The following is a 26641-nucleotide window of genomic DNA, read 5'->3' as shown; positions in this document are numbered from 1 at the left end:
TTAAGCCTATCTATTTTGGCTTTTAATATGATGTATAACGAATAAGGATTTGCTGTAACACTATTAAGGCCTAAACAAGTTAATACTTTGAATAAATCATCCCTCATAAATTTAAGTGACTGAAAGACAATATATTTTTCTCAAAACTATCACCTGTTTGCATGTGATTCAGTGTTCCATAGCCTTTTAGGGTGCAAACTGTGTCTTGGTACAGTTGCAAACTGCGATAATCCGGCATACATACGTTGCATAGGTAGCTAAGTATACCTGAAGTAGTGTTTATGCACAGTATTCCCAGGGGCCTGGAAAAATTAATGTAATTTTTAAAATGTGTCTAATTGCTTGCAGAGAACTGAGCCTCCGCTGGGACTGAATGTCTTAGATATTGTGTAGTTCTCACAATGCCTATTATGCAATTGTGAGCAGCCATGAAAAAGCTTACACACCAACGCAGCTAAATAGTAAAACATATTTATCATTAAACATCTGGAAGAAATGACAATAATAGAATTTCAGAGAAGCTCTACCCATTTCAAAATGATACTAGAAGGACACATGATAACGAGAGGAGGTTATATTTTCTTTGTTCTAAAAGACAAGTTATGCTCCTCATGAAGATAAATAGTGTATTTAACGTAGGTTTGCCCCCATCTTCCCCCAAAGAAACCTGTTAGGCCTTAAAAATGCTTTCAAGGCAATAAGTATTTTCCCATGTGGAATAATGTAATTTTTTAAAAATTTTATGGAAATGTTCATACTTTATTTTAGCGTTCTTAGGCCTTAGAAGACACTTCTGTCCAGACTTTTACATAATAATTGGAAAAGGAAGAACGTTGTTGAAAGAATGTTATTTTTCAACAGTTGACTGAATAATGTTTACATAAGGAAGAAGCATAAGCTGTTAAGTGAGGAGAACCTTGTATAATACATTATGAAAGCCCAGTCTAGATTGTCTTGCCTTTTATGAAGTTGAGAGTTAATTAAATGCCATGGAAACACATTTGTATTATATAAATCCCTTAGATATTTGCAAGAGAACAAACATATTTAAGAAACATTTTTGCTTTAAGATTATACCACTCTCTCCCTGATTGCAAATTCATCTAAATTACTCATAACACAAATGTTTGTAATGGATTTCAGCTTGCCTAAGTGCTACGTATATTATGGTTTATAAGATAGTTCCATTTTAATGAAAACCATATGGATATATAAAATACAACAAAGTAGCATTTTCAAAACCCAAACATGGTGATTTTGAAAAAGTGAATTTTGTAAATTCTGATAATCGAATGAAGTCTCTGGGAGCCTAATCATTCTAAACACGTTATATATTTTAGTCTAATTTTTCTCCACGCCTCTCACCCTAATGTGGATATCACTTTTTAAAATATTATTTTGAGCCTTTATAATGTTTTAGATCGTATACTAAATGCTATTAATGTATTATTTCATTTAATACTTAAAACAACCCTGTGAGGTGTGTATTAATATCCCCATTTTAAGGAAGGGAAGACTGATGCTTGGAGAGGTTAAGAAATTTGCTTAATGTCTAAAATAGCAGGATTCCAACCTATGTATGTTTAACTGTAAAGCGCAGTGTTGACCCATCTTTCACTTATATTTTAATATTCAATATTTGCAATAACTTTATCTGTGCCTAGAATTAAACATAGATGGAGGCATAATTTATTCTTAGTGCTCTGCATATAAGCTGTAGTAATAGTAGAAAAAGCAAGTTTATTTGTAGATGTTTGTGCTTGGCGCAATCCTATTATTGAAACAAATTCTTACTTTTAACATCTTGTTCTTAAGGGCTTATTTTATTGTTATGATTATTCCATAAAATTTATTTTTCTTGCCTTCTCAGCAAATCACTAAGTTGTTAAAGAGCAAGATTTTCACATCATATTCAAACATTACAACAATGGGCCAGAAAATTTTACAAAGTATTTTAATTTCATATAATTCACTCCCACTTATATAGCTGTATCACCATCTCTCAAAGCTATCTCTCAATCCATACAATAATATGAAAGATTGGCACCATGCTTCAATCATGTTCCGTCTAGACCTACATATATATACATTTAAAGAGAATCAGGGCCGGCCCCGTGGCTTAGCGGTTAAGTGCGCGTGCTCCGCTGCTGGCGGCCCGGGTTCGGATCCCGGGCACGCACTGACACACCGCTTGTCAGGCCGTGCTGTGGCGGCGTCCCATATAAAGTGGAGGAAGATCGGCACGGATGTTAGCTCAGGGCCAGTCTTCCTTCAGCAAAAGGAGGAAGATTGGCATGGATGTTAGCTCAGGGCTGATCTTCCTCGCGCGCGCACACACACACACACACACACACACACACACGCTAAATAAATAAATAAATAAATATTTAAAAAAAAAAGAGAGAATCAGAATTCAAATTGCAAAATGTTCTTCAGGCACCATATGCAGTTCTTGCAAGTTCTTTCAATATATGAGTACCTGTGGAATTACAAATTAAAATATGAAACGATGCGAAAAATGAATGCTTGGCCCCACTGGAAAACAGTATTTTATTATGCATGATCTATTGCATTCATGCTGAGGTCTTGACAAGTTACCTTTTCTCTCACCCTCCTGCTGCTCCCTCAGCCTTCCTGCACTTATATGCATATTTTTAAATGCTTTATCTTTAGTGGCTTTTGCCTCTTGATGACAGATATGCTAACAGATAGCGTAACTTGTTTTAATTCACCAGTTACTAAATACTTTGTCTAGAAACCTCTTCTCTCCATAAACTCACTGATTTGAAATAAATATTTGTGATTCCACCAATAATAACTTTTTAATAATGCTCGTAGGATGGGAATTCATTCCTTGTTTAGGTCTTTGACATTTCTAGAACTAGGCCTAGATTCCTGTGAGGGGGCCTAATAATCTTATTTGTCTTTTTTTTCTTGTTTGTAGTCCTATGGAAAAGGAGCTAGAAGGAAAAACAGATTTAAAGGATCGGATGGGAGCACGTCGTCAGACACTACCTCAAATAGTTTTGTTCGTCAGGTAAGGGAGCTTTTAAATTCGTGGTGTGGAGAAGTATATTAAAATGAATTTAGTTTTTTTTTTAAAAAAGGTGCTTTTACACCATCATCCTTAAGATTTATATGGTATTATTGTACTTACTTTTAGTTGAAGTGAAAATTGTGCCGTTTAATGTCATAATTAATATATTTAAATTTTAAATGGGACTGTGTGTAATAATTACACTCTTTCCTGGCAAGTTAGGAAGAGACAAGTGTAAAATTCATTATAAAGGATTTCTTCATAGCAGAATGAGTGAACCCCAGCAGAAATAGGACAGGTTTGGGGTTTTTTGGGGGGAGGGGCAGGCGATGGGCATCCACATTGCCAGCTATGAAGTTGGGATACTGGTGTTCCTCTAGCTTGAGTTTTTGTCTTCCGACTTTGGGCTTGGATTGTAAAAGAGAAAATTGTCCTTGGTCTTGCAATGGTTGAGGGTACTAAGGTTAAATAGGGCATGTGATGTCTTTGAGATACAATTTAAACTGCCTTTGGAGATGTAGCCTTCATTTCAGTTGATGTGTGGTGTATTCCAGCCCAGCAGTTTGGAACTCTCCGCTAGACAGGCCGTGTCAGGATCCCTAACATATACATTCTCTCATACATGGTAACAGAAAGGACTGTCAGTTACCAGAGGAGGCACATAGGCAGCCAGACCTCGGAGGATAATAGGTTATGTGTAGAGACTACAGTATCCTCGGGTGTAGGTGGGCGTGTATCTTCATCTAACACTTCTCAGTGGAGAGGAAATGGGGGAGGAAAGTGCTAGAGAGAATCTGCTTTCCTGGCTGAAGGACCCCCACCTTCTGCTAGTGCTCTTGTAAATAATCCTTTGTCCAGTGACAGCTCACTCCCCAAAACGTTGGTTTTCAACTGGAAAAGCTGCTCCATTTCTTTTGGAAAGAAAGCCATTTTCCCCCACTCCTTTTTGTGTCCCTTCTGCCACGTTTCTCGCCCACAGTTAGTTAGCAACAGTTGAGCTTAAACTTATTCACCTGTTGCATCCGTGGGGCTTTTGTTCTTGGCTGGTTGGTGCCTCCTCACACTTTCCTGATACAGAGGATGATCCCTCTCCAGCCATCTGTTCCCTCCTTGCAACATCGAACACTCCGACGAGATGTCTGAGTAACTTACAGGCAACTGGAAAAGTTTTGATTCTGGTCTATGCCAATTGGGAATTGTTTTGGTTGCAGGAAGTTAGAAAAAGAGAGTTGATTAAGAAAGGAGTGGAGCTTTTTTGCTAAAACAGTATTTAGAAAGAGAAAGGAAGATGAAGCCAAGCAAAGCCTAGCCCTGGCGCAATGTTCCAATGGTGTCAGAGGAGCTGAAGGTGTGTGCGTTGGCCTGATGCTGCCATGGGCAGAATTCAGGTGTCATGGTCCTGAGTATGAGTGAAGGGCCCTGAGAAATAGTAACTTAGGTGAGTCAGTTAGAGGAAAGTTCCCCGAGGCCTTTTCCATTTCAAGCATCTGTATTTATTCTGCCTCTGGGATGAGGAGATTGAACCTGGGGAGCTAGACTCCCCAACTCTGAGTCTTCACCTTGAGGCTGAACCTTGGATCACCTGGAGCAGAAACGAAGAAGCTTCTTAGGAGTCACAGTAGCTGCAGCAAAGCCACTGAGAATGGCAAGCAGCTTGTCAAAATTGCATGGAAAGAAAAGCTGATATGTTTCCAGTGAGCAAGATATTGTGAATAGAAATAAATTGTATAGAGCCCATAACTGCTCATTTTAGTTCTGTAAAAATGTCATGTAAAAGCGATCACTGGACCCCATTTTCCACTTGTCTCTTTGGCTGTGAATTCTCCTTTCACGGAGTTTTGAGAACTTAATTCGTAAGGCGAGGAGGGATTGCCACACTGTGATGAAATTAACTGGAATTTGTTTTTCTTCGTGATAACTTTCTCTTGACTTTGTGTTCTTGGTGATGTGTGTGAAATTCTATGCTTGAAACACAATTATAAACGGATAAAGAGAGCCAGTAAACTACTTAATGTAAATTTAGATATATATTGCCAAAACATATGTGAGCATGTAAGAAGACAAAAAAAAAAATCCACCCTCAAGGTCCATCTCCTTGAAATAAAGGCCCATCTCCTTGAATTTCAGTAGAATGAGGTGTTTGCTGTGGCATGGATTGGGGTAATGATTACACAGACATCAGAACCTGAAGTGCCAGCTTGTTTCTATCAGAGAAGGAAAACCTGTGTCTTTGGCAAGAATGCTGAATTAAAAACTATACTTTTCCCTTGGCAATTTAATCTCTATTCTGTTAGAACCGTGCTTGTATTTTGCTACCGTTTGAAAATAAGTAAAAGCTGCTATGACGTAGCGAGATATTTAATAGAAATGGTTTCATCGGAGTATTTAATAGAAATGGTTTCATCGGAGTATTTAATAGAAATGGTTTCATCGGAGTATTTAATAGAAATGGTTTCATCGGAGTATTTAATAGAAATGGTTTCATCGGAGTATTTAATAGAAATGGTTTCATCGGAGTATTTAATAGAAATGGTTTCATCGGAGTATTTAATAGAAATGGTTTCATCGGAGTATTTAATAGAAATGGTTTCATCGGAGTATTTAATAGAAATGGTTTCATCGGAGTATTTAATAGAAATGGTTTCATCGGAGTATTTAATAGAAATGGTTTCATCGGAGTATTTAATAGAAATGGTTTCATCAGTATTTAATAGAAATGGTTTCATCGGAGTATTTAATAGAAATGGTTTCATCGGAGTATTTAATAGAAATGGTTTCATCGGAGTATTTAATAGAAATGGTTTCATCGGAGTATTTAATAGAAATGGTTTCATCGAAGTATTTAATAGAAATGGTTTCATCGAGTATTTAATAGAAATGGTTTCATCGGAGTATTTAATAGAAATGGTTTCATCGAGTATTTAATAGAAATGGTTTCATCGGAGTATTTAATAGAAATGGTTTCATCGGAGTATTTAATAGAAATGGTTTCATCGGAGTATTTAATAGAAATGGTTTCATCGGAGTATTTAATAGAAATGGTTTCATCGGAGTATTTAATAGAAATGGTTTCATCGGAGTATTTAATAGAAATGGTTTCATCGGAGTATTTAATAGAAATGGTTTCATCGGAGTATTTAATAGAAATGGTTTCATCGGAGTATTTAATAGAAATGGTTTCATCGGAGTATTTAATAGAAATGGTTTCATCGGAGTATTTAATAGAAATGGTTTCATCAGAGTATTTAATAGAAATGGTTTCATCAGAGTATTTAATAGAAATGGTTTCATCGGAGTATTTGCAGAAATGCATGGTAGATAGTAATGGTAAGCGAATGTTAGATGAAGTAATTTGAAAGAATCTCTTTTAAATGTTTTCTTAAACAAGTGACTTGTGTCAGTATATATTACTTGTCTGTGGCTAGGGCACGTATATAATTGGTATTAGAAAGGTGTTTGGTCAGTATGGCCAGGCTCTATTTAAAAATGTCTTACAATTAGATTCTATTCCTGCTCTTGAATGAAAAATAATTTTGATATAATTTTGAAAACCTTAGAATTGTATTTTTACAAACGATATGTTACTTATAAAGACTTTCAAAATTATTTGGGAAATACTAGGTACTTTTAGGTGGTCCTCATAATAAGGAGATTTAAAAGTTTTAGAGATTGAAAATGTGAAAATTTTACATAAAGAAAAAGAAGAACTTTTTTTTTTTTGTGAGGAAGATCAGCCCTGAGCTAACATTCATGCTAATCCTCCTCTTTTTGCTGAGGAAGACCAGCTCTGAGCTAACATCTATTGCCAATCCTCCTCCTTTTTTTTTTTTTTCCCCAAAGCCCCAGTAGATAGTTGTATGTCATAGTTGCACATCCTTCTAGTTGCTGTATGTGGGACGCGGCCTCAGCATGGCCGGACAAGCGGTGCGTCGGTCCGCGCCCGGGATCCGAACCCCGGGCCGCCAGTAGCGGAGCGCGTGCACTTAACCGCTAAGCCACGGGGCCGGCCCCAGAAGAATTTATTTTTTAATAAATAAGATAATATCATAGACTTTGTTATGGACTGAGTTGTGTCCCCCCAAAATTTGTACATTGAAGCTCAAACCCCCACCCCCAAAGTGACTGTATTTGGAGATGGGGTCTTTAAGGAGATAATTAAGATTAAATGAGGGCATGAGAGTGGGGTCCTAATCCAATAGGACTTGGTGTCCTTATAAGGAAGAGACACCAAGAACGTGCATGCACAGAGAAAAGACCACGTGAGGACATAGCAAGAAGATAGCCGTCTGCAAGCCAAGGAGAGGCTGCACCAGAAACCATCCCTGCCAGCACTGTGATCTTGGACTTCCAGCCTTCAGAACTGTGAGAAAATAAATTTCTGTTGTTGAAGCCTCCCAATCTGTGGTATTCTATTATGACAGCCCTAGCTGACTAATACATATATATATATATACACACACACACACACACACACACACACAATTGGGCTTGAAAGTAGGCCTTTTTTTTTTTTTTTACTTTAAAAATAAATGTTCTTATTGATATGTAACATATCTGCTGAAAAATGCACAAATTCTAAGTGTTCAGTCTGGTGAGATTTCACGAGGTGAACACACCTACGTAACCACCACCAACGTCAAGAAAGAGGCATTACCAGCACTTTACGTGCCCTCTGTTGACGCTTCTCAATCATTATTCCCTCCATTCTCACTAAAGGTACCCACCATCTTTACTCCTGATACTATAAATTCATTCAGCCTGTTTTTGGAGTTTTATGGAAGTGGAATCATTTTGTGTCTACATTCTTTCACTTGACCTTATGATTGTTATACTCATCTGTGTGGTATGTTTCAATAATTGGGTAATTTTCTTTGCTGTACACCATTGCATTGTATGAATATACCAGAATCGATTTATCCACTCTACTGTTGCGAGACATTGGGTGGTTTTCAGTCGGGGTTATTGGGAGTAATGCTGAGATACGCATTCCTGTATGTACCTTTGGTATCATATGTATGCATTTTTATTCAATGAGTAGAGTGAAATGCTGGGTCAGCTGGAATGCATATGTTCAACTTAAGTAAACAGTGCAAAACAGTTTTCCAAAGTGGTTGAACCAGTTTGCACTCCCAAAAGCAATGGGTAACAGTTTCAGTTGCTTCGTATCCTTGCCAACGCTTGGCATTGTCAATGTTTTTCATTTCAGTCATTCTTCTGACAGTGTAGTGGTAGCTCATTGTGGTGTTAATTTTCATTCCCTGATAACTAAGCCACAATTTACCTGTGGATGGATCTAGGGAGTATTGTGTGATATATATATGTAAATTTAGAATCTGAAAGCTCTTACGATACGAAAATATTTTATCACTCTTTGCAGTAAATATCCCATTAGTCATAGTAATTAGGTCTATGGCCATTTGGTGACAATTACATCATAACTATTTGTTGGAATATGTTGAAACATATTGGAATACATTAGTATGTGAGCATGAAGAGAGGCTACAGAATAAAAGAGTAAAAGGCATTTACCCATGGTTTTATTTTTTCCCAAACTTTTAGTTGTATATCTTCAGCCATCATTTGTTTGTGATGTTCCAACTGAACTTATTTTTTAAGAAAAATCATTAGTCTTAAGGAAGAATTGCTGATCTATGTTTCTGCTTTGGGCCCTGAAGTGGGAGGACAGCTGCCATGAAAGGATTGTTGCACTCCCAGATAAAGCTTCCATTTTGTTAACCAGCTCACCATGAGTTAACCAATTAACCAGTCTTCTGGTCCTTCACATCATCAATCTATTTAAAGTCAGTGATATTGCTCACCACCAAAATACTAATTACAACCCATCACCACACACATGTACCCAATTATCCCTTTCACCCTCCTCCCTCCCCCCTTCCCCTCTGGTAACCACCAATCCAATCTCTGTCCCTATGTGTTTGTTTATTGTTGTTATTATCTACTACTTAATGAAGGAAATCATACGGTATTTGGCCTTCTCCCTCTGACTTATTTCTATGCAGAAATAGAAGTACAATGATGTACACCTGAAATTTTTACAATGTTATAAACCAATGTTACTGCAATAAAAAAAAATAAAATAAAAAAAAAATAATAATAATAAAAAAAAAAAAAAAAAAAAAAAAATAAAGTCAGTGATATTGCAAAGATGGGGGTTGGAGGGTGACTTCCCTTTTGAGCTTGGTTAATTTCCCCCAGGACGTGGGTTCCATGCTGGAGCCAGGGAAGGGGCTGAGTTCCGATCAGTGTTGCAACGTGGCCACTGGCCACGGGGGTTGTTGGTTGCATGCAGCAGATATTAGCGGGGCTCCCCATGGGCTTTGGGAAACGAGGTTGCTGTTGGTTCTACTCTATAAGCTTGTTGTAAGTGATGGCCTAGCTCACCTTATGTATCAAACATTTTGAAGACAGAAGCTGTTCCTCCTTGCAGTTTCCTAAAACATTAACTAGAAGGAAAGTTAATTGTGGTTTATCTGTTTGTTTTTTGAGTCTTGTTCCTTTATGTTACAGTTAAAATGTTACTGGAATGCAATGTATGTTCACTATACACTGAACTTATAATTTCCATAGTCCTCTTTTACGTAAATTTTGATGTTAGGAGATTTATTTAAAATGGTTTTCTTCAAGAAGTAGGGTAGTGGTTAAGGGTTGTGGTTAGGGGCCTGGACTCTGAAGCCAGGCTATCTGAGTCTGAATTCTGCCTCTGCTGTTTATTGATTGGCCTTTGGGCAAATGGCTTAATCTTTCTGCACTCCAGCGTGTTCATCTGGGAAATAGTGGCTACCTCAAAAGTCAGTTGTAAGGATTACATGAGTTAAAAGTTATCAATTGCTTAGAACTGTACCTGGTATCTAGTAAGTACTATTTAAGGGTTTATTGTTATTACTTATAAATATTATTGCCTATTTAGAACATTAGTTAAAACCTAAATAAGAAATAGACCATGGCAGAGGAAATAATAATAGTTCATGTTTATTGAGTATATACTGTACATTATCTGTATCTCCATTTTACAGATGAGAAAATTGAGGTACAGAGAGGTAAAGTAACTTGTCCACAGTCACATCACAAGGTTGGAGTCAGAGTTTGAATCCAGGGGGCTGACTCCAGATTCCTGCTTTCATTGGTCATGTTACACTCCCTTGTAACCAAGGCCATGAATAAATGGAAATCAGTTACAAGTGTTTAAGTCTTTCAGCTGAGGATGACTTGGGGAAAGGTTCCTACCAGTGTTTTTAGGATGAGTGCACACAAAGTTAGTCTTCTTTTAACTTCCTTATAGGAAGATGCAGATATCGTCAGCCTTGTAAATTTTCCCTAGCATCATGATTAAAAAAAAAAAAAAAAATCATTCTCTTACTTCTTTCATCAGAAGTTGCCCAGATTCCACTTTGAATCACCATTTCAGCATACTTCGCCACTTTTCTTGGTAAAGAGAAGTAGAAACTTAGAATTGGAAGAGTGTTTATTTTTTCCTTCTTCCCACAAAAGTCAAAGAAACACATACTTTTTTGAATGCTGAAAGTCCTTTTTTCTTTCTTTTTTATAAAAATATACTTGGAAGTGAACTCAAGTCTGAATCACCTGCAGCATTGTGCTGGTTGGTTTTGAGGTTTGACTGAGGCTGTTGTAGGCCCGTGAGTCATTCTTATTAGTTGAATCTGGGTAAAGTTAGGTGCACAGAGAGCACCTGGCTTTACATCCGGCCCCTTTAGAAATGGTTTTTCAGTTCATTGGGGTCTTTGCTTTATAAACAGGCATTTTAATTGTATTAAGAGGCAGAAAGTGTTAAACGTGACTTCTGGGCACTGTAATTAGAATTAAGGAAGATTATTGTTCTGATTGTTTATGTACTAAAAGGTATTTAATACATAAAGTTATGGTTATCTTGGATTTATTATGATATCCAGGTTGTCTTCGATTGTAATATAAAATCTTTGCACTTTTTTTTGGCTCTGTGTTGTGAACAAATACATCAGTAAGAGAACTTCTTTTATCATAATAATAAACCTGGAAAAGCTACCATTCTTAAAATCCTTTGCATTTAGTTCCTTGCATAAATATATAGTCTATTGAGATAATTAAGTTTTACATATAATTTAGCTCTTTCCTCCCAAATTCATCAAAACAAGGGGGGAAAATCCCTGAGGTCTTTTGTTGAAGAAGAAGGAGAGAAGAAAGAGAAGGAGCGAAGAACTAGTAGTTTATTTTAGCACCAGAACCTAGGCGAGTAAATTAATTTACTGGAAGGAAAATAGGCAGATAGGAGTAACCAGGCCTGCCTGGCATTGAAGGATAGAACATTTGTGCTGTTCTTTTCGAGAGATTGTGCAAGAACTGCTAACTGTATAAATTCTTTGATACTGCCAAGGTCAGAGAAAACTATGTACATCTGTGAATAAGTACTGGTCATCAAAGTTAAAGCAGCTTGTCGGGGGTGGAGAGGGCAGTGTTAGTAACTGCTTATTCAGCCTTAAGTTAGTTCTCTTCATTTCTCTATTCTCTGCTCTTCTTTTCTTTCTCTCTCCCTCTCTCTCTTTCACTGATTTTTCTTTTTTTTATTGCTTCATTTTCTTAAAGACATGTGTTCTCCCTGGCTGCATTTATGTACCTGGCAGTATTCCTAAGATGAACAGCAAATGCTAAGGGGATGACTGCCAGTTTGCTTTATTTTGATAATTCCACTGCATGGCGACTTTCATTCAGAGTACACCATCCTCTGAGCTCTACTATATGCTCTGCCATGTATGGCCAGGACTCACACAGTTTCCACCGATCATTTTATAGGTCACCCTGTTGTACCAACTGACGTCCTTTGTGCAGAAAGTTGAGCCTTAGGAATCAACCACTCTGTTTGGAATTTTCGAGTGTCATTATTCTTTGGGGTTCGTGGGGAAGAACTCTGCAATTGCTCTGGGATTTTGCTCACCAACATATGTTGTGGTTGTAACGAAATAATCCTGTAGCTTCCAAGAGCTTCCAGAATACAAATCAGGATGACAAAATAGAATGAACCAAATATTTAACAGAAGGTTGTATGACACTTTCAGAACATGGTATTCTAAACAAATTCCATCGTCTTCCAGTACCATGTTCTTGGTGCTGCTTTTTTTGGACCTTTTATTAGTTCAGATTGGCTTTAAATATGAATGATTAATCACAGAGACACACAGTCTATTTTTTAGTTTTGTTTTGCAAAGACAGATTAAACTGCGATAATGGTTACAGACTCCAGGCCTGTGGAGACTGATATGTTTAAGGTTGGATAAATCTTTCAGCCCTTAAATGCTGGCTTGTTGCCTTGTTATGCTGTCTTCATCACAAACACAACTATAAATAATAATGCAGTAGATTTATTGCCACTGTGATTTCCTGTAAATGTCTTTCTATCTTATTAGGCATTCACTTAGTTTTTGTGAATGGCAGAACCTGTTCTGAGACTTCTTAACAACTCTTCTTAAATATATCAGTATAAAAATATGGAGCTTTTCAATCAAGGAGTCGCTTTTTCTTTCTAGTGTAAACCTATATACTACTAGGAATGTTTTACTTTTTTCTTTTAGGAGACGTGCGTCCTTTAGAAAGTATTAAAACAAAATTTAGATTTTAGACTTCAACTTATAATTAGCTTTCAAATGTCTTTTTAAATTTAATTTTGTGGGAGAACAAGAGCATGATTATATATGAAATCTTCCTCTTTCTCGGATTGTTTTCATGCGTTTGGAACTCCTCCCCTGTAAACTGCCAGCCCTGGTGGTCTGGTGGTTAAGATTTGGCACTCTCATCGCCATGGCCTGGGTCTGTTTCCTGGTCAGGGAACCACACCACCCATTTGTCCAGTGTCGTACTGTGACACTGAAAGCATCAGTAGGGTCACCCATGGTGGATAGGTTTCAGGGGAACTTCCAGACTAGACTTCCCAGGAAGAAGGACCTGGCCACCCACTTAACAAAAGAATTGGCCATGAAAATCCTATGAATAGTAGTGGAGCATCATCTGAAACAGAGCTAGAAGGACACAGGGTCTCTAGGAGTCTGAATCGACTTGACGGCACTAACAACAAACCCTGTAAACTAGATTTGATTGTTAAAATAATTTTGTAGATTGAAGCATTTTTTATCTTTGTATATCTTTTTTTCCACTGAGATAAATATATCATTTTAAAACCCAGAATTATTTCTGCAGGTGTTTTTAGTTTCTTAGACTCTCAGATATGTTTCACATTATGATATATTTTCCACTTATGCTCTATTTTCTTCTGTCATTATTTATTTTCTGCTTGGCCAATCCGTGCCAAGTCTTAGTAGTCATAGACTCAATTAGCCCCAGGAGATTAATTGAAAATTTATGGTGATCTAATATGGAGTAACTAACATGAGTAAGAAAATGGAGTTTCATTAAACACTGAATTTACAAAAAGGATATGTTTCAGTTGAACCCTAAACTTTTAGAAGTACTGCTGAAGATCAGCTACTTAGCTTAAGGTTAATTATTCATGCATTTCAGGTCTTCATGGGCAACCTACCCAAGATAGATTGGTTGGACCCAGGAATGGTTCTCTCTTCCCTGTTCTGTCTTTTGTAGATGCAAATATTGTCAGCTTCTCTCCCTATTGATTTGTTTCTGGAAATCTTCATGTCTGATGATTATCAGATGCTGAAGAAGTCCTTTTTGAGATTTTGGCTTATGTCTCAAAAATATATGCTATAGTCCAGTTCAATAAGTAAGTATCCCATTTTTATCTCATCATTATTCCACATTCGTGACCAAGCGTGTGTGTTGATTACCAAGTGCTGAGGTGGAAACGAGCTGAACCTCCCACCTCCACCCCAGATCTTACCATGCTTCCTTTCACCATCTGCTTATTTTGGAGTTTGAGGATAAAGGAGAGAAAAAAACAGGAAGATGATCACAGGAGTAGGGGAGAACCTTTGTAGAATCTTCCATTGACTCATAATTGGGAAAATGTAGTCAAAGCTCTTCAGGAAGTCTCTGTCCCCTGTCACCTGCTCACCATCTGTGTCATCCCACCAAAACTGTCATCAGGTTTTAGAGAATCATCTTGGCTTAGGGCTTTACATCTCCCTTACTATTTCCTTATGTCCTTGGTATACGTAGAAAGTTCCAGCTTCTGTTCCTTCCTTTACTTTACACCTGGTGACAGCAGAGCTCGGGGGACAGCTTGTTTATTTGGACTTCTGACAAGAACACTTTGCTTTGACTCAGCTTTCTCCTCTCCATCCTGTCTGAGAGTCTGGGCATTGTGACCTCACCAATTTTGCTTGCTTGGAAAGCAGTATTTTCTGTGAGCCAGGGGTCTTCTTTTTCATGTAGGTGTAACCTTGAAGTTTACTCCTGTTCAGATGTCTCACTCCCATGGACAGATTTGTTGATTGCTCTTTGGTCCACATGCTGTATCTGAAAATTGGAAAATGGCCAACCATTTTTTTTTTCTAAACCACCGCCACAACCAAAATGAACAAGCAAACTTTTCATTTGAAAGAAAAATAACATAGATGGTGTATTTGTTTGCTAGAGCTGTAGTGATGAGGTACCACAAACTGGGTGGTTTAAACAACAGAAATTTATTGTCTCACAGTTTTGGAGGCTAGGTGTGAAATCAAGATATTGGCAGTGAAGGAAGGGTCTGTTCTAGACCTCTTTCCTTGGCTTGTAGGAGGCTATCTTCATGTTCACATGGTGTTCTCTGCTGTTTGTCTGTCTCCAATTTTCTCCTTTTTGTAAGGACATCAGTCATATTGGATTAGGGCCCATCCTAATGACCTTATTTTAATTTAGTTGCCTCTGTAAAGACCCCGTCTCCAAGTAAAGTCACATTCTGAGATACTGAGGGTTAAGACTACAGCATATGGGGGCCGGCCCTGTGGCTTAGCGGTTAAGTGCGTGCGCTCCGCTACTGGCAGCCCAGGTTGGGATCCCGGGCGCGCACCGACGCACCGCTTCTCCCGCCATGCTGAGGCTGCGTCCCACATACAGCAACTAGAAGGATGTGCAACTACGACATATAACTATCTACTGGGGCTTTGGGGAGAAAAAGGGGAAAAAAAAAGGAGGAGGGTTGGCAATAGATGTTAGCTCAGAGCCGGTCTTCCTCAGCAAAAAGAGGAAGATTGGCATGGATGTTAGCTCAGGGCTGCTCTTCCTCACAAAAAAAAAAAAAAAAAGACTACAGCGTATGAATTTTGATGGTACACAATTCAACCTATAACAGGTGGTGACTATTACAATTAGCGTCATACATAAATTTTTTGTTTTCTTAAGTGTTTAACATGAAGATGGACTTAACATGAAGATAGGCTAAAAAGCATTGAATCAAAAAGCCAGTCTATATCAGAAAGATGGAAAAACATCTTGTGCTAGAATATTAAGGGAGTAAAAAGGTACACTTCCTTTGTCAGTATGATTCATATAGAAATGGAATAACTTCATGTATTTCTTTTAATCAACCTAACAAATTCAACTAATATCTTAATTACGAACCCACTTTAATTTTTTTTACTATATGAACTTTTATTTAGATTATTCAGTTTCTTCAAAGTATAAAATTTCTTCCTAAGACTTTTATAACTTGTACCTAAGGATATGTCAGAGATTTATAAAATGTTTAAAAGTCTTGGGGCTTTTAGAGGTTAAATTCCTCAGTAGAACCCAGAAACTAGTTCACTCTTTAGCACAATTTGTCTGATGGGTAAAATACATACAAACATTTGTGTATTTACAATAGATGGATTCTTTGCACTTAGTTCATGACAGCTGTGAATACACACACACACATGTATGCATATATGTGTGTGTGTGAGTGTATTCATGACTTTCAGGTTTTCCTTTTACCCTTTGCCCTCTCATATTTAAAAACAGAACTATATTTTAAAATGTAATTATATGGATAATTCACTGTTTTTCATATGTACCAAGATTTGAGCTACTATTTTAAAATAATTTTTCTACTTGCATTTCTCACAGTGCATTATTAAGTCTATTGAATTCTTACAGCTATTACTTCAAGCTTATAGACATTTAATACCAAGAAGAATGAGAAATTAAGATCCTTGCTTAGTCTTTCTGACAACTACAAGGAGAGCTGTAGCAAGGAGAAAAACCATACGGTGGGTCAGAATGCCCTGCTATGTATTAGCTACTTGTAAAAAAAAAAAAAAAGTCAACTCTGTCATCTCTTGCTGATTTATTTGACCATGCTTACTGGTTCACCAAGGTGGGGATTGTGCAGAAGAACGTTATTGACTCTTTTCAAGGACTTCTTTCAAGTAATGTTCCTTTACTAAGCAGAATGTGTTTAAGGAGTCCAGTAGAAATCTCGATAAAGACTTGACAATCTGTGTTGTTCTCATCAGAGGGCTGGACACGTGCATTTGGAAACAATTCCCAAGGGCTTCTAATGCTCGCTCATGATTAAGCTATTACCTGAAAAGGATCAATGGATCAGACTGGGTCATAAAGAAAAAATTAGGTAGGAAGTGGTTACTAGGGAAGTAGTAAACTAAGGCATGACTTACTGACATATGAACAACCATTTGTGAACCTGAAGGAAGTGTGTATTATAGCAGAGGAGCTAAGGAAAGTCCTGTGTCAGCCCTGAGGAAGTGATGCTTTATTCTGATAGTAAGGATAGAAGGCATTTGAGCATTTATCTCAAGAATAATTTAAAATTAAATTAAGAATAATTTGCATTTAAAATGGAAGTGCACATTGTGTTTCTGGGAGGGTAAGTACCCATGTGCGTGGAATCAGGGTGTATGGAGAGATGGATGGGAGATGAGGTTGGAGGTGTAGGAGGGTACCAGATGGCAGAGGGCCTCTGTGTCATGATGGGTTATGATGCAGCATCCTGGGGTGAGGAAAGGTTTGAAAAAATACACTGATGTGTCAGCTAATTGGAAAATCAATCATTGTCAGAGAACATATGTGAATAAAGACGATGGTAATAGCTAATGTTTATTGAATGCTGACGGTGCACCAGCCACCCTGGTAAGCACCTTATTTAATTGTTAACAACTCGCTGAGGTGGGTGCTGTTAGTATCCCCATTCAGCAGGTGATGAATTGAGGCCTAGATGGGTTAATTAATTTGCCCAAGTTCATACACTTAAAAGTACATAGTGTTTATTAGATCATATTAGTATACTCTTGGGAATGTTTAGGTGTTTGTTGGGCAGTGACAGACTTTAGACAACAGTGATGCTCAAAATCTGGGAGAAAGTGACAGGGTGGTTCTGGGTCACTAGGCCAAAGCCAGTGGCCGTGACTGTGGGTGTGAGGCACAGGGTCCAGCCCCCTGAGCCAGGACGCTGGGAAAGTATTGGGTCCCAAGAGCTGAGCTGGCCTCAGGCAGGGCTCCAGCACTATCAAGGATTCAGGAGGGCCTCTCGTTTAGTATTGAGTGTATATGAAGAAAGAGAGATGTTCACAGTTGGTCAGTCTGAGTGAAGGATGTACAGATATTAACTGTACCATGCTTTTAATTTTTCTACAGGTTTGAAAAATTTCAAAACAAATAGTTTAGGGCAGGAGGGAGTGATGGGGTGGATGAAAGTGGGCAGGATGCTAGTTAAAACAAAAGGCAGAAGCTCTGTGCTCAGGACCCCAGGGAAGGGTTAGAAGGGGGGTACTTGGTGAACATCTGCCCCAGAGAGGAACACCGAGAAGGACTAATTTCACCCTCTCGAAGATTCATTAGACGGCGTTCTGCCTGCCTCTTCAGCGACATTTTAGGGGCTAAAAGGGCCTGATAGAACAGAGTTGGGAGGCAGAGGCTGGTGTTTCTCCTGGGAACCTTATTACCTTATTACAGAGTTTGTCATGGCAAAAAATCTTTTGAGACTTTTTCAACAGATCAAATAAAACCATGTACAAACACAATATAAGTAGGTTTTCCTCAAAGATGTCGAGTGGAAGGTGCTTAGAGGATTTATAGCTCCCAACAGCTGCTTATCTTAATATCGTATTGTGGCTTTTCCAGTGAATTTGCGCAAACCTCTTTGAAGTAGGGGTGCTGACTAACAGCCATCTTCCCTTCCGTAGAAGTAGTCATTAGCGGTCATATAAGTTGAAAATCAGCCATTCTCTCTCTCCCTCAGTCCATTTGTTTGTGGGAGAGCAGTTGTTGGAGAAAATTAGGTTATTTGGTTACCAAGAGACACTGCCCTTTACCCTGTCTAATTACCTTCTTTTGGAAGAAGAATTGCTTACTACTTGTTAGACAGCTCTGCATGCTAATGGTCCTTTGGGAGGTGTTTACAATGTTCCCATAAAACACAGGCCAAAACCCTTTTCCTAGCATTTTCCACAGTTTCTCTCTACTGCGGTTAATACAGCAAGCGTCAGCATTCTGACGATGTGATGTATAATATGAATGTAATAAGCCGTATCTTAAGGATTTAAAAAAAAAGATTGCACGAAGCCTGATTTTCAAACACAATTGTTTCAGGACCATACATCAGTGTTTAGTCTTTTATTCAAAGCAGAAAAGTAACTCTGGATTCAGGATTTGAAGGTGTCTATACTTTATTATGAAACAAGTTCTCTGACCATTTGTCTGTATGTGTATGAAAACTACATCGGAAACAAGCCAAGTGTGCAAGTACCTTCTGATGCTGCTAGACTCTATTGGTACTAAATGTTCTCTACTGGTCCTCATTTACTCATCTACTCATCCATTCATTTCTTCATTTATTCACCAGCATGTGGAGGGCCTTTGCCAGGCACTGGGCAAGATAGAGAATATAATAAGATTCTTTCCAGTTATAAGATAAGTAAGTCCTGGGGTGTAACGTACAACATGGTGACTATAGTTAACAATGCTGTATTGTGTATTTGGAAGTTGCTAAGAGAATAAATCTTAAACAATCTCATCACAAGGCAAAAATATTGTAACTATGTGTGGTGAGGGATGTTAACTAAACTTATTGTGGTGAGGGATATTAACTAAACTTATTGTGGTGATAATCTCTCAGTATATACATATATCAAATCATTATGTTGTACACTTGAAACTAATACAATGCTATATGTCAATTATATCAATAAAAATAACAAGGTTCCTAGATTAGAATATTAAAGTATAACATATTAGTGCTTTAAAGTCCATTGTTATGAGTTCTGTAATAGAAGAGAGTGCAAAATATGGTGGGTTCACAAGGAAGGGACTGATTAATTCTACCAGGGGGAAATGGAGAGAATGTCACCAAGGAGGTTCTATCTGAGCTGGATATTGATGGATGAGATGAAATATTCTAGGAGAAGAAATTAGGAAGAGATGTGCCAGGCCAAGAGAGCTCATCCTGTGCCAAGGCAGGAAGAGAGAGAGAAAAGGCATGTTCCATCTGCTGTGCCTGGAGGTTGGGTGGATGGGAGAGGAGGCCAAACAAGTATAGGTGTCTGAAATTGAAACACAGAGGAACAATGTCACTGCACCTGTGTCCTCTATATAGTACACCTGTGGTGTCGTCTGGCTTTTCTTGTCAGGACCACTTCAATACCAGGAGAGATGTTTACACATCTTTCTGACACCTTATTCACATACATCAGTTCTGAATAAGCTGTTAAGAAACTCCACCATCTCAATCACCATATGCCTTTCTACTTCCCTTCAAACTGACATTAGATTGACTGTAGATGTTTATATTTTGTGGTCTGAAGAGTTGTAGGTTTCTGGGTCAAAAATCTTGTGTTTTATTTTAGATTTTAGGTAAGAAGTGGTCTATTGAGAAAGTTATATAATTTTCAAAGCAGGTTCTAAATATAAATTGATCCTATATCCATAATATATATGACTATATTTGTACATATGTATGCACATTTCTTCAATGGATGACTTTAGGGATTATATATGTAATCTAACATTATTATTAAGATCATAAATATCTCTGTTATAAATTAGCAGTGACAAATCTTAAACATCAAGGCAGTTCAAATCTGAATTAATCAATAACTCATATATTTAGGAGTTCCTTTGTTTTAATTTCCAAACTTATAAATCTTCCTGGATATATGTTTAAGAGGTTACATACTTTATTATTTTGAGGATAGATATTTATGCACCAATTCTTTTGGCTTATGAAGTCTTGTCCAAGATGACAGAGGAGGGGAAAAGTGTTGAGAGCGCCTACATCTCTCCAGAGTGGAGGAGAGAAGAGAAATGAGCAGGGTAAGGAAGTGCTTTGAGGTCTCTCTAACTTCTAGGTCTCAGTGCCTTCCCATTTTCCTTCCCAATGTTTGAGAATAAAACTAGAAAGTCTCTAGAGTCCTGGGACCAGCCCTCCACCCTCCCTTGTTACCCTACACTCATCTTGTTGTTAAAGGTGAAGTTGCATAAATAGTTCTCTTAAGTTTTCTTAAGATAAAGCAAAATGGTACAGATTGGGGGGACACATCCAGTATTTTCTCTTTCATTGGACTATTCAACCCTACAGCTCATCTCAGAAATGCTGGAGTTGACTGTGGAAAATAGTATTTATTCTGTTTGAGGCTCTACTACTTAGTACGTGTGTGACCTGGTCAAGTTACACGAACCCTGGGCTCCTCGGGAAAGTAAGGACAATAATACAGAACAGAACAGGGTAGCTGGTGGGGGAAGTAGTTCAGCTTGCTCATAATCTCCATCATCACAAACAAATCTATAGTCTAAGGGAAGACAGAACATTTGCTAGGTGAATGCTGCTTTAACACAGGTGTCATATCAAACAAATGTAGGACCTGAGTGAAAACTACATGCTTTCGTAAATGAACCTTCTCAGCAAGTCCCCCCAGGATACACACACCCCCATTCCACTGGTGTAGAAATTCTGAAACAACCGCTTCTGATATCTCCATGACTAAGAAGTAATCATTCAGACATTCCATATCCACGTAGCTGGATTTTTTTTTTATTGTTGTTTGGGTTTGTTTGTCTGTTTATTTACTTCTCTTGCAAAAGAAAACTCAGGAGGCTGGTGATCAGGCTGAAAGGCACTGTTGCTGAATAAACTAGCTACTAGGAGAATCCTTATCAAGAGAGATAATTAAGTGAAGTTTATTCCTAGAAATTGATTTTGACAAAGTGTCTTATGTAAAAGGACTTTCATTCAGCAAAAAGGTGATTTCTTGACATCTTATTCTAGACTTGTGTCCTTCCCACCCACGCCCTTTTGTTTGTTTCCTGAAGCTATATTTAGAATACGTCAATCACTTGACACTGCCTCTGTTTCATTCTCTGACCGCAGGAGCTGAAAGATCCATTTTGTCCACTCAGTTTCTCACGTTTGACTCAAACATTGGAACACAAGCTCTGGGTTCTTTTTATCAACGTGCTGTCTTCTGCTGCTGCTGTGTCATCATGAAAGATTGGTCTAGGTGATTTAGTGGAAAATTAGTTGGACTATAGAAATCCATTTTGAAAGCAAATGTATTATTTTCTCCCAGTAGAAGCTCCTGGTGAATGATTTTCTATGGCACCTTTACATAGGCCAATGATGTTAATTTGGTCGAGACTTATGTTTCCCTGCAAAGACCTTATAAAGTGTGCTTGATCAGAGACCTCATTCTTTCTACAGTCTGTTCACAGCCAAGAAATTTTAAAAACAACTGTTTTCTTCTGTTTCGTTCTTTTATAATCCCCATCTTAAGTCTGTATAATAAATGGTGGCTAGGTACCCAGACTAGCCTAAATAACCTTATTATACCAATAATAGCTACAATAGGGTAGAATTGCAAAGAAAATCAGGAGTGATAATACCGTTGCCTTGGCGGTAATTTAATAAAGGAAACTGATTCTTCTTGTTTGATATATCAGACATGTATTAGAAAAAATAAGTTTAATTTAAAGATGGTCAGGTACAGAGAGTGTGGCCATGGGTTGGTAGAGCTAGAAAAATCTTGTATGCAATGGGCAGCTATTTTGTATAGGAGGACATCTATATGTTTACCAGGTGACTCCACTTAAAATATCTGCTATTGGGGCCGGCCCAGTGGCATAGCAGTTAAGTTCGCATGCTCCCCTTTGGTGGACAGGAGTTCTGGGGTTTAGATCCTGGGCTCAGACCTACACACTCCTCATCAAGCCATGCTATGGCAGCGTCCCACATACAAAATAGAGGAAGATTGGCACAGAAGTTAGCTCAGCGACAATCTTCTTCAAGTGAAAAGAGAAAGATTGGCAGCAGATGTTAGCTCAGGGCCAATTTTCCTCACCAAAAAAAAAGGCCCTGCTGTTCTTGTTTTATGTTTAAAAATAGGGTCTTTTCCTGATTATAAAATTAATATATGATCACTTAAAAATAATTCAGAAAATGAAGATTGCCCATGGTTCCACTCCCCAGATCTCTTTACATTTAAAAATAAAATGTAGAGAATTAGGGATGAAAAACATGATGGTGTGATAAAAATGTTTCCCTCTGAATAAACTCTGATTGAGTGTAACTTTAATTTAGAGTACTTTGCTCAATCAATTTTAAGCTTTTGATCCAATGTTTATATGTTATAAAGCAGATATTTTATACTATGTAGTATAGATTAACTTTTTTATTGGGAAATTTTACTTCTTGTTTCACAGTATTTGTCTCCTTGCTTATCACTTATATTTATGGAACAGTTTCCCTATGCTGACCTTCTCAAATAAAAAAAAAAAGCAGGGGACATCAATTAGAATTCTCTGCTGTAGGAGACTGTGGACGTGACTCAGGCTGGCTTAAGCACAAAGGAAATTTGGGGGCTCATGTTAAGCCCAGGTGTCAATGCCTGGAATGGCTCATATGTCATTGGGCACGCGGTTTCTTTGCCTCTGCTCTCTCCCGTGTTTGCTTCATTCTCAGCTCTAGGTGGGAGCAAGAAGGTTCCCAATAGCTTTAGACCCGCGCCCTCCCAAGTTATGTTGCATTACATCTCATTGACTAGATGAATGACTGCACAGCCATGAACTAATTGCTCAAGCTTGTGTGCTGTGATCCGCAGATGGGCCATACCCAAACCATGTGCTCATTCTCGAGGTGGGAGAAAAGTCACCTCTACCTAAGGCAGATGGACTAAGCTTGAGAAAAGTGGTGTCTTCGCAGGGGAAATATCAGAGGACTATTCCCAGAGGAAGAGTGAATAGATGTAGGATGGTGGGAAAAAGAGCTGAGGTCCGCTGTAGAGGGTGAATGAAACCTGTTGACCTGGGAGCTCTCAGATTCCTAGGGATAGCTTAGGAAAATCCCATACCCCAGGTACCAGTGAAAAAGAAATCATTGGAGAACCCCTCAAGCCTTCTTCAAACTGTACTGTGTCCTTTTCTATCTAGTAGTAAGTGGATTCTTAATGGGGATGAATGAGTGTGTGAAATATATCTTCCTGGGAACATATATGTAGATATATCTATATAGGAATATGTGTTCGTGGCTGTGTGTGCTGCCTCCATATTTTTTGAATGATCAAATCTTAGTCTTCGTGATAAAACCACCCCAAGTTGCTTGTATAAAACTGGAATGTTTCAATGTTGTGTGTTATATATGTGTTTTGAAAAAGCCCTTGTGGGGGACAAGACTAGCTAAATCTAATTATTGCGGTCTTAATAACATTTGGGCAGCACCGATGTGCTAGAGGCAGAACAGAAAGTTACACTGGCTTTAGAAGCCAGTAAGTCGTGTTCTTGACAATGATATTTTTTTATTTAGCTTGAATACAGTGTTGTCAGTTTTTACCACAACACTAGATATCTTAGGGGAATTTAATAAGATGTTTGAGAATCTTACTAATTGGCAGAAATTAACATATTAAGGTTTAGAATGCATTTTTTAAGTAGTAATGATAAGTTTTGCATGGAATCTTATTTCAGTGGAAAGGAAGATTCATTTGCCAATTTGTGAGCTGTGCAGTATTTGGTACTGTGTTATATTTGGTACTGCTGGCTTTGTCATTATATTTGCTACTGCTGGCTTTGTCGTTAGAAGCAAACTTGGCACACATGCAGAAAAAATTTTGTTCCTGTTGTCAGACCTTTGTAGTAATAATTGTCTGTTATGCTTAACATTATAGGAGATGTTTGCAAGTGGAATTGGGTAGACCTGTTAAGGACATCCAGTCTTGTCTTCTGCCAGGCATTAGGATTCCTTCTGGCATATGTTTCACTCAGTTTCTTCAACCACGAAATGTAAGGGTTGTCCTTTAGAAAGGGATTGTTACAAGCTAGGGTTTTTTGGTTGTGAATATCGGAATCCCATCTCAAACTAGCATAAGCAAAAGTGGATTTGTTGCCACCCATAACTGTAAAAGGTGTGGATGTTACTGGAGATGACAAGATACTGGCAGGACTGTGTCTCCCTGCATGGGTGTTGTATTCTCTCTTACTACAGACAAGATTTCCCCACGTCAGTTAGAAGCTCCAGGCTCCCCTTGCCAGCTTTCATAATAGAGAATAAAAAGCTATTTCTTCCTCTTCACTCTTCCTAATTCCAGTACAAAGAACCACAGAGAATGACGCTTACTGTTTAGTTTAGTTTAGTTCATGCACCGCCTTTTGGACCAGTCTCTGTGGGCAAGGATGAAGTACTATGATGGACCAGGTTGGATCAAATGTGTGTGTGTGGAAGGGTGGGCAGATAGCATGGTTAGTGTAGAGGAAGTGCAGTTCAACCAAGGAAAGTGGGTGGGGGTTGTTACCAGAGGAAATCAAACAGGATGCCGGACCAGCCAGTTATCAGTGGGAATAGCTGACTTCCATTATACGTGATGCTTATGTGAGAGTCTCTTTGCCCCCACCCAATGTGCAGAGGAGAGCAGACACTTCCTAGATACTGTCTGTCCTCTATCACATCCTGTGTCTTCCCATGGAGTAGTGGAGCCTCACTTTAGTCATACATCTAGATGCAGGGTAGGGCAAGGGAAGTGGAGATCCACTATCCTGGGGAATTGCAAGACTGACATCTTTCAGGGGATGAAGAGCTAGTGCTTCCATCTGAGGAGTTGATTGAAAATGCTTTTCTGTTATCTCAAATCGTCACTGTTTCCCTTAGATTCCATTCACTTTGTACTTTCTAATTTTCCATGCATTTTTTCATACATCATTTCTTTCTAATGATACAGTATCTTCTGAGGGCATAGAAATAGAGGTTCAAAGAAATTAGGCCCAATGTCCCAGAGCTAGGAAATGGCAGAGGCCGGATTTTAACCCAGTGTCCTATGCCCACTGCACCACACCAAGCTGTCTTTGATATCAAGGTTTTATTTTAATACTAGTGTCATCAGCAGTCATTGCTAAAAGCCTATACCTATTTTATTTTACCTTCAGTGTGTCTCTTACTTCATCGACAAGTGGAAGACAAGTATGTTGATGTGTCATGTAGCGGCAGAATCACCTAGCCATTATGAGCACAGACTCCGGAGTCAGAGTGCCTCAATTCAAATCCACGTTCCCATACTCTCTATTATCTGACTTTGGGCAAGTTACTTAACCCTTATGAGTTTCAGTTTATCTTCAAGTGAGGAAAATAAAAAGGCCTATCTTATAAAGCTATTGTGAGAAATGAAAGAGATGATATAGATGAAGGAAGATAATTCATCAAATAGTATGATTTACATTAGCATTCTGCCTGATGCGTGGTAAACTCTATAAATATTGGCTTGAGGGTGCTAATAAAACATTCAGGCCAGTGGCTTATTTTAGGGCAGTGTATATCCTTACAGGATACCTACAGGTGAGAGATGTATTTGTGATTGAACGATTCTGGGACACGTTAAGAAAGAAGTTCCGAAGAGCTCTCGGCCACAGGAACTGTGAGTTTGGTTTTGACTTGTTTGGGTGGGTTTACGGTTCCATATAATATCAAGTTTACTGTTTAAGATTTTCTGCCTTTGGAATTACCATTAGATGGTGAATCATTGGGGGTTCTGAATATAGGGAGACATGCTGTTCAACTGTTGAATATAATGTGTTTTCTTAACATGAAAAGCCAGGACATTGTTATGTTTTGTTGATATTAAGAATAGTTAGTGTCCAGTGGTAGGGCTGTGTCTTGTTATATTTTTTTGGGTTTCTAAAATGCTTGGCAATTCACTGAGACTTTTAAATGTTTAGATTTTACATTTCTATAAAAGTGCCACAAATATCCTTGAAAATTAGTAAGCTCAGAGGGAACCGGTGATAGAGGGTTAGTTTGCCAACAGCAAAAGGTGAAGCTGTGAGTCTCAAATGGCCTTTATTGAGTATTTTATTAATAAAAATATAGTAATAGAAACTATGGAGGGTGAAAAAGAGACTCTATGCTCTAATAGTTACTGAATAGAGACTCTGTTCTATAATAGTTACCCTTTAAATACTTTAAAAAATTGCCTTATCTTTGCTTAATCTTCCATTGTTTGAGAGAAGTAAAAACGTAACACCTTTGAGGGTGGGAATTTGAAACACTTTTATTTCTGACTTCAGATTTGCTTCATTGTTTTGCTTAATTCAGGCACTGCAGAGGAGTATATGTTCCAGATATCTGTTCTTCCTAACATTCGTTCAAATTGAAGCAGAATTTAGATTTGTTGAGTATGGCCTTTAAACTTTTCCCTTGACTAAATACAGATGTTTAAAAAACAAATGCATTGTAAAGAA

At 38.1% G+C, this 26641-nt stretch overlaps 1 protein-coding gene across 2 annotated transcripts in view; it reads left to right on the top strand.

Annotated features, from left to right (window-relative positions):
* The window catches only part of CACNB2 (calcium voltage-gated channel auxiliary subunit beta 2), a 361912-nt gene that overhangs the window by 6569 nt on the left and 328702 nt on the right, over positions 1 to 26641 (top strand). For both annotated transcript variants that reach the window (XM_004425315.3, XM_004425314.3), the window contains exon 2: positions 2945 to 3037. In XM_004425315.3, coding sequence (XP_004425372.1) covers positions 2945 to 3037 — 93 coding nt within the window. The remainder of the gene's footprint in view (positions 1 to 2944; positions 3038 to 26641) is intronic.

This window comes from Ceratotherium simum, chromosome 32, assembly GCF_057802395.1.
Source record: "Ceratotherium simum simum isolate JZ-2026a chromosome 32, ASM5780239v1, whole genome shotgun sequence".
Taxonomy (NCBI): Eukaryota; Metazoa; Chordata; class Mammalia; order Perissodactyla; family Rhinocerotidae; genus Ceratotherium; species Ceratotherium simum.
This window is presented reverse-complemented; position numbering and strand designations above follow the sequence as displayed.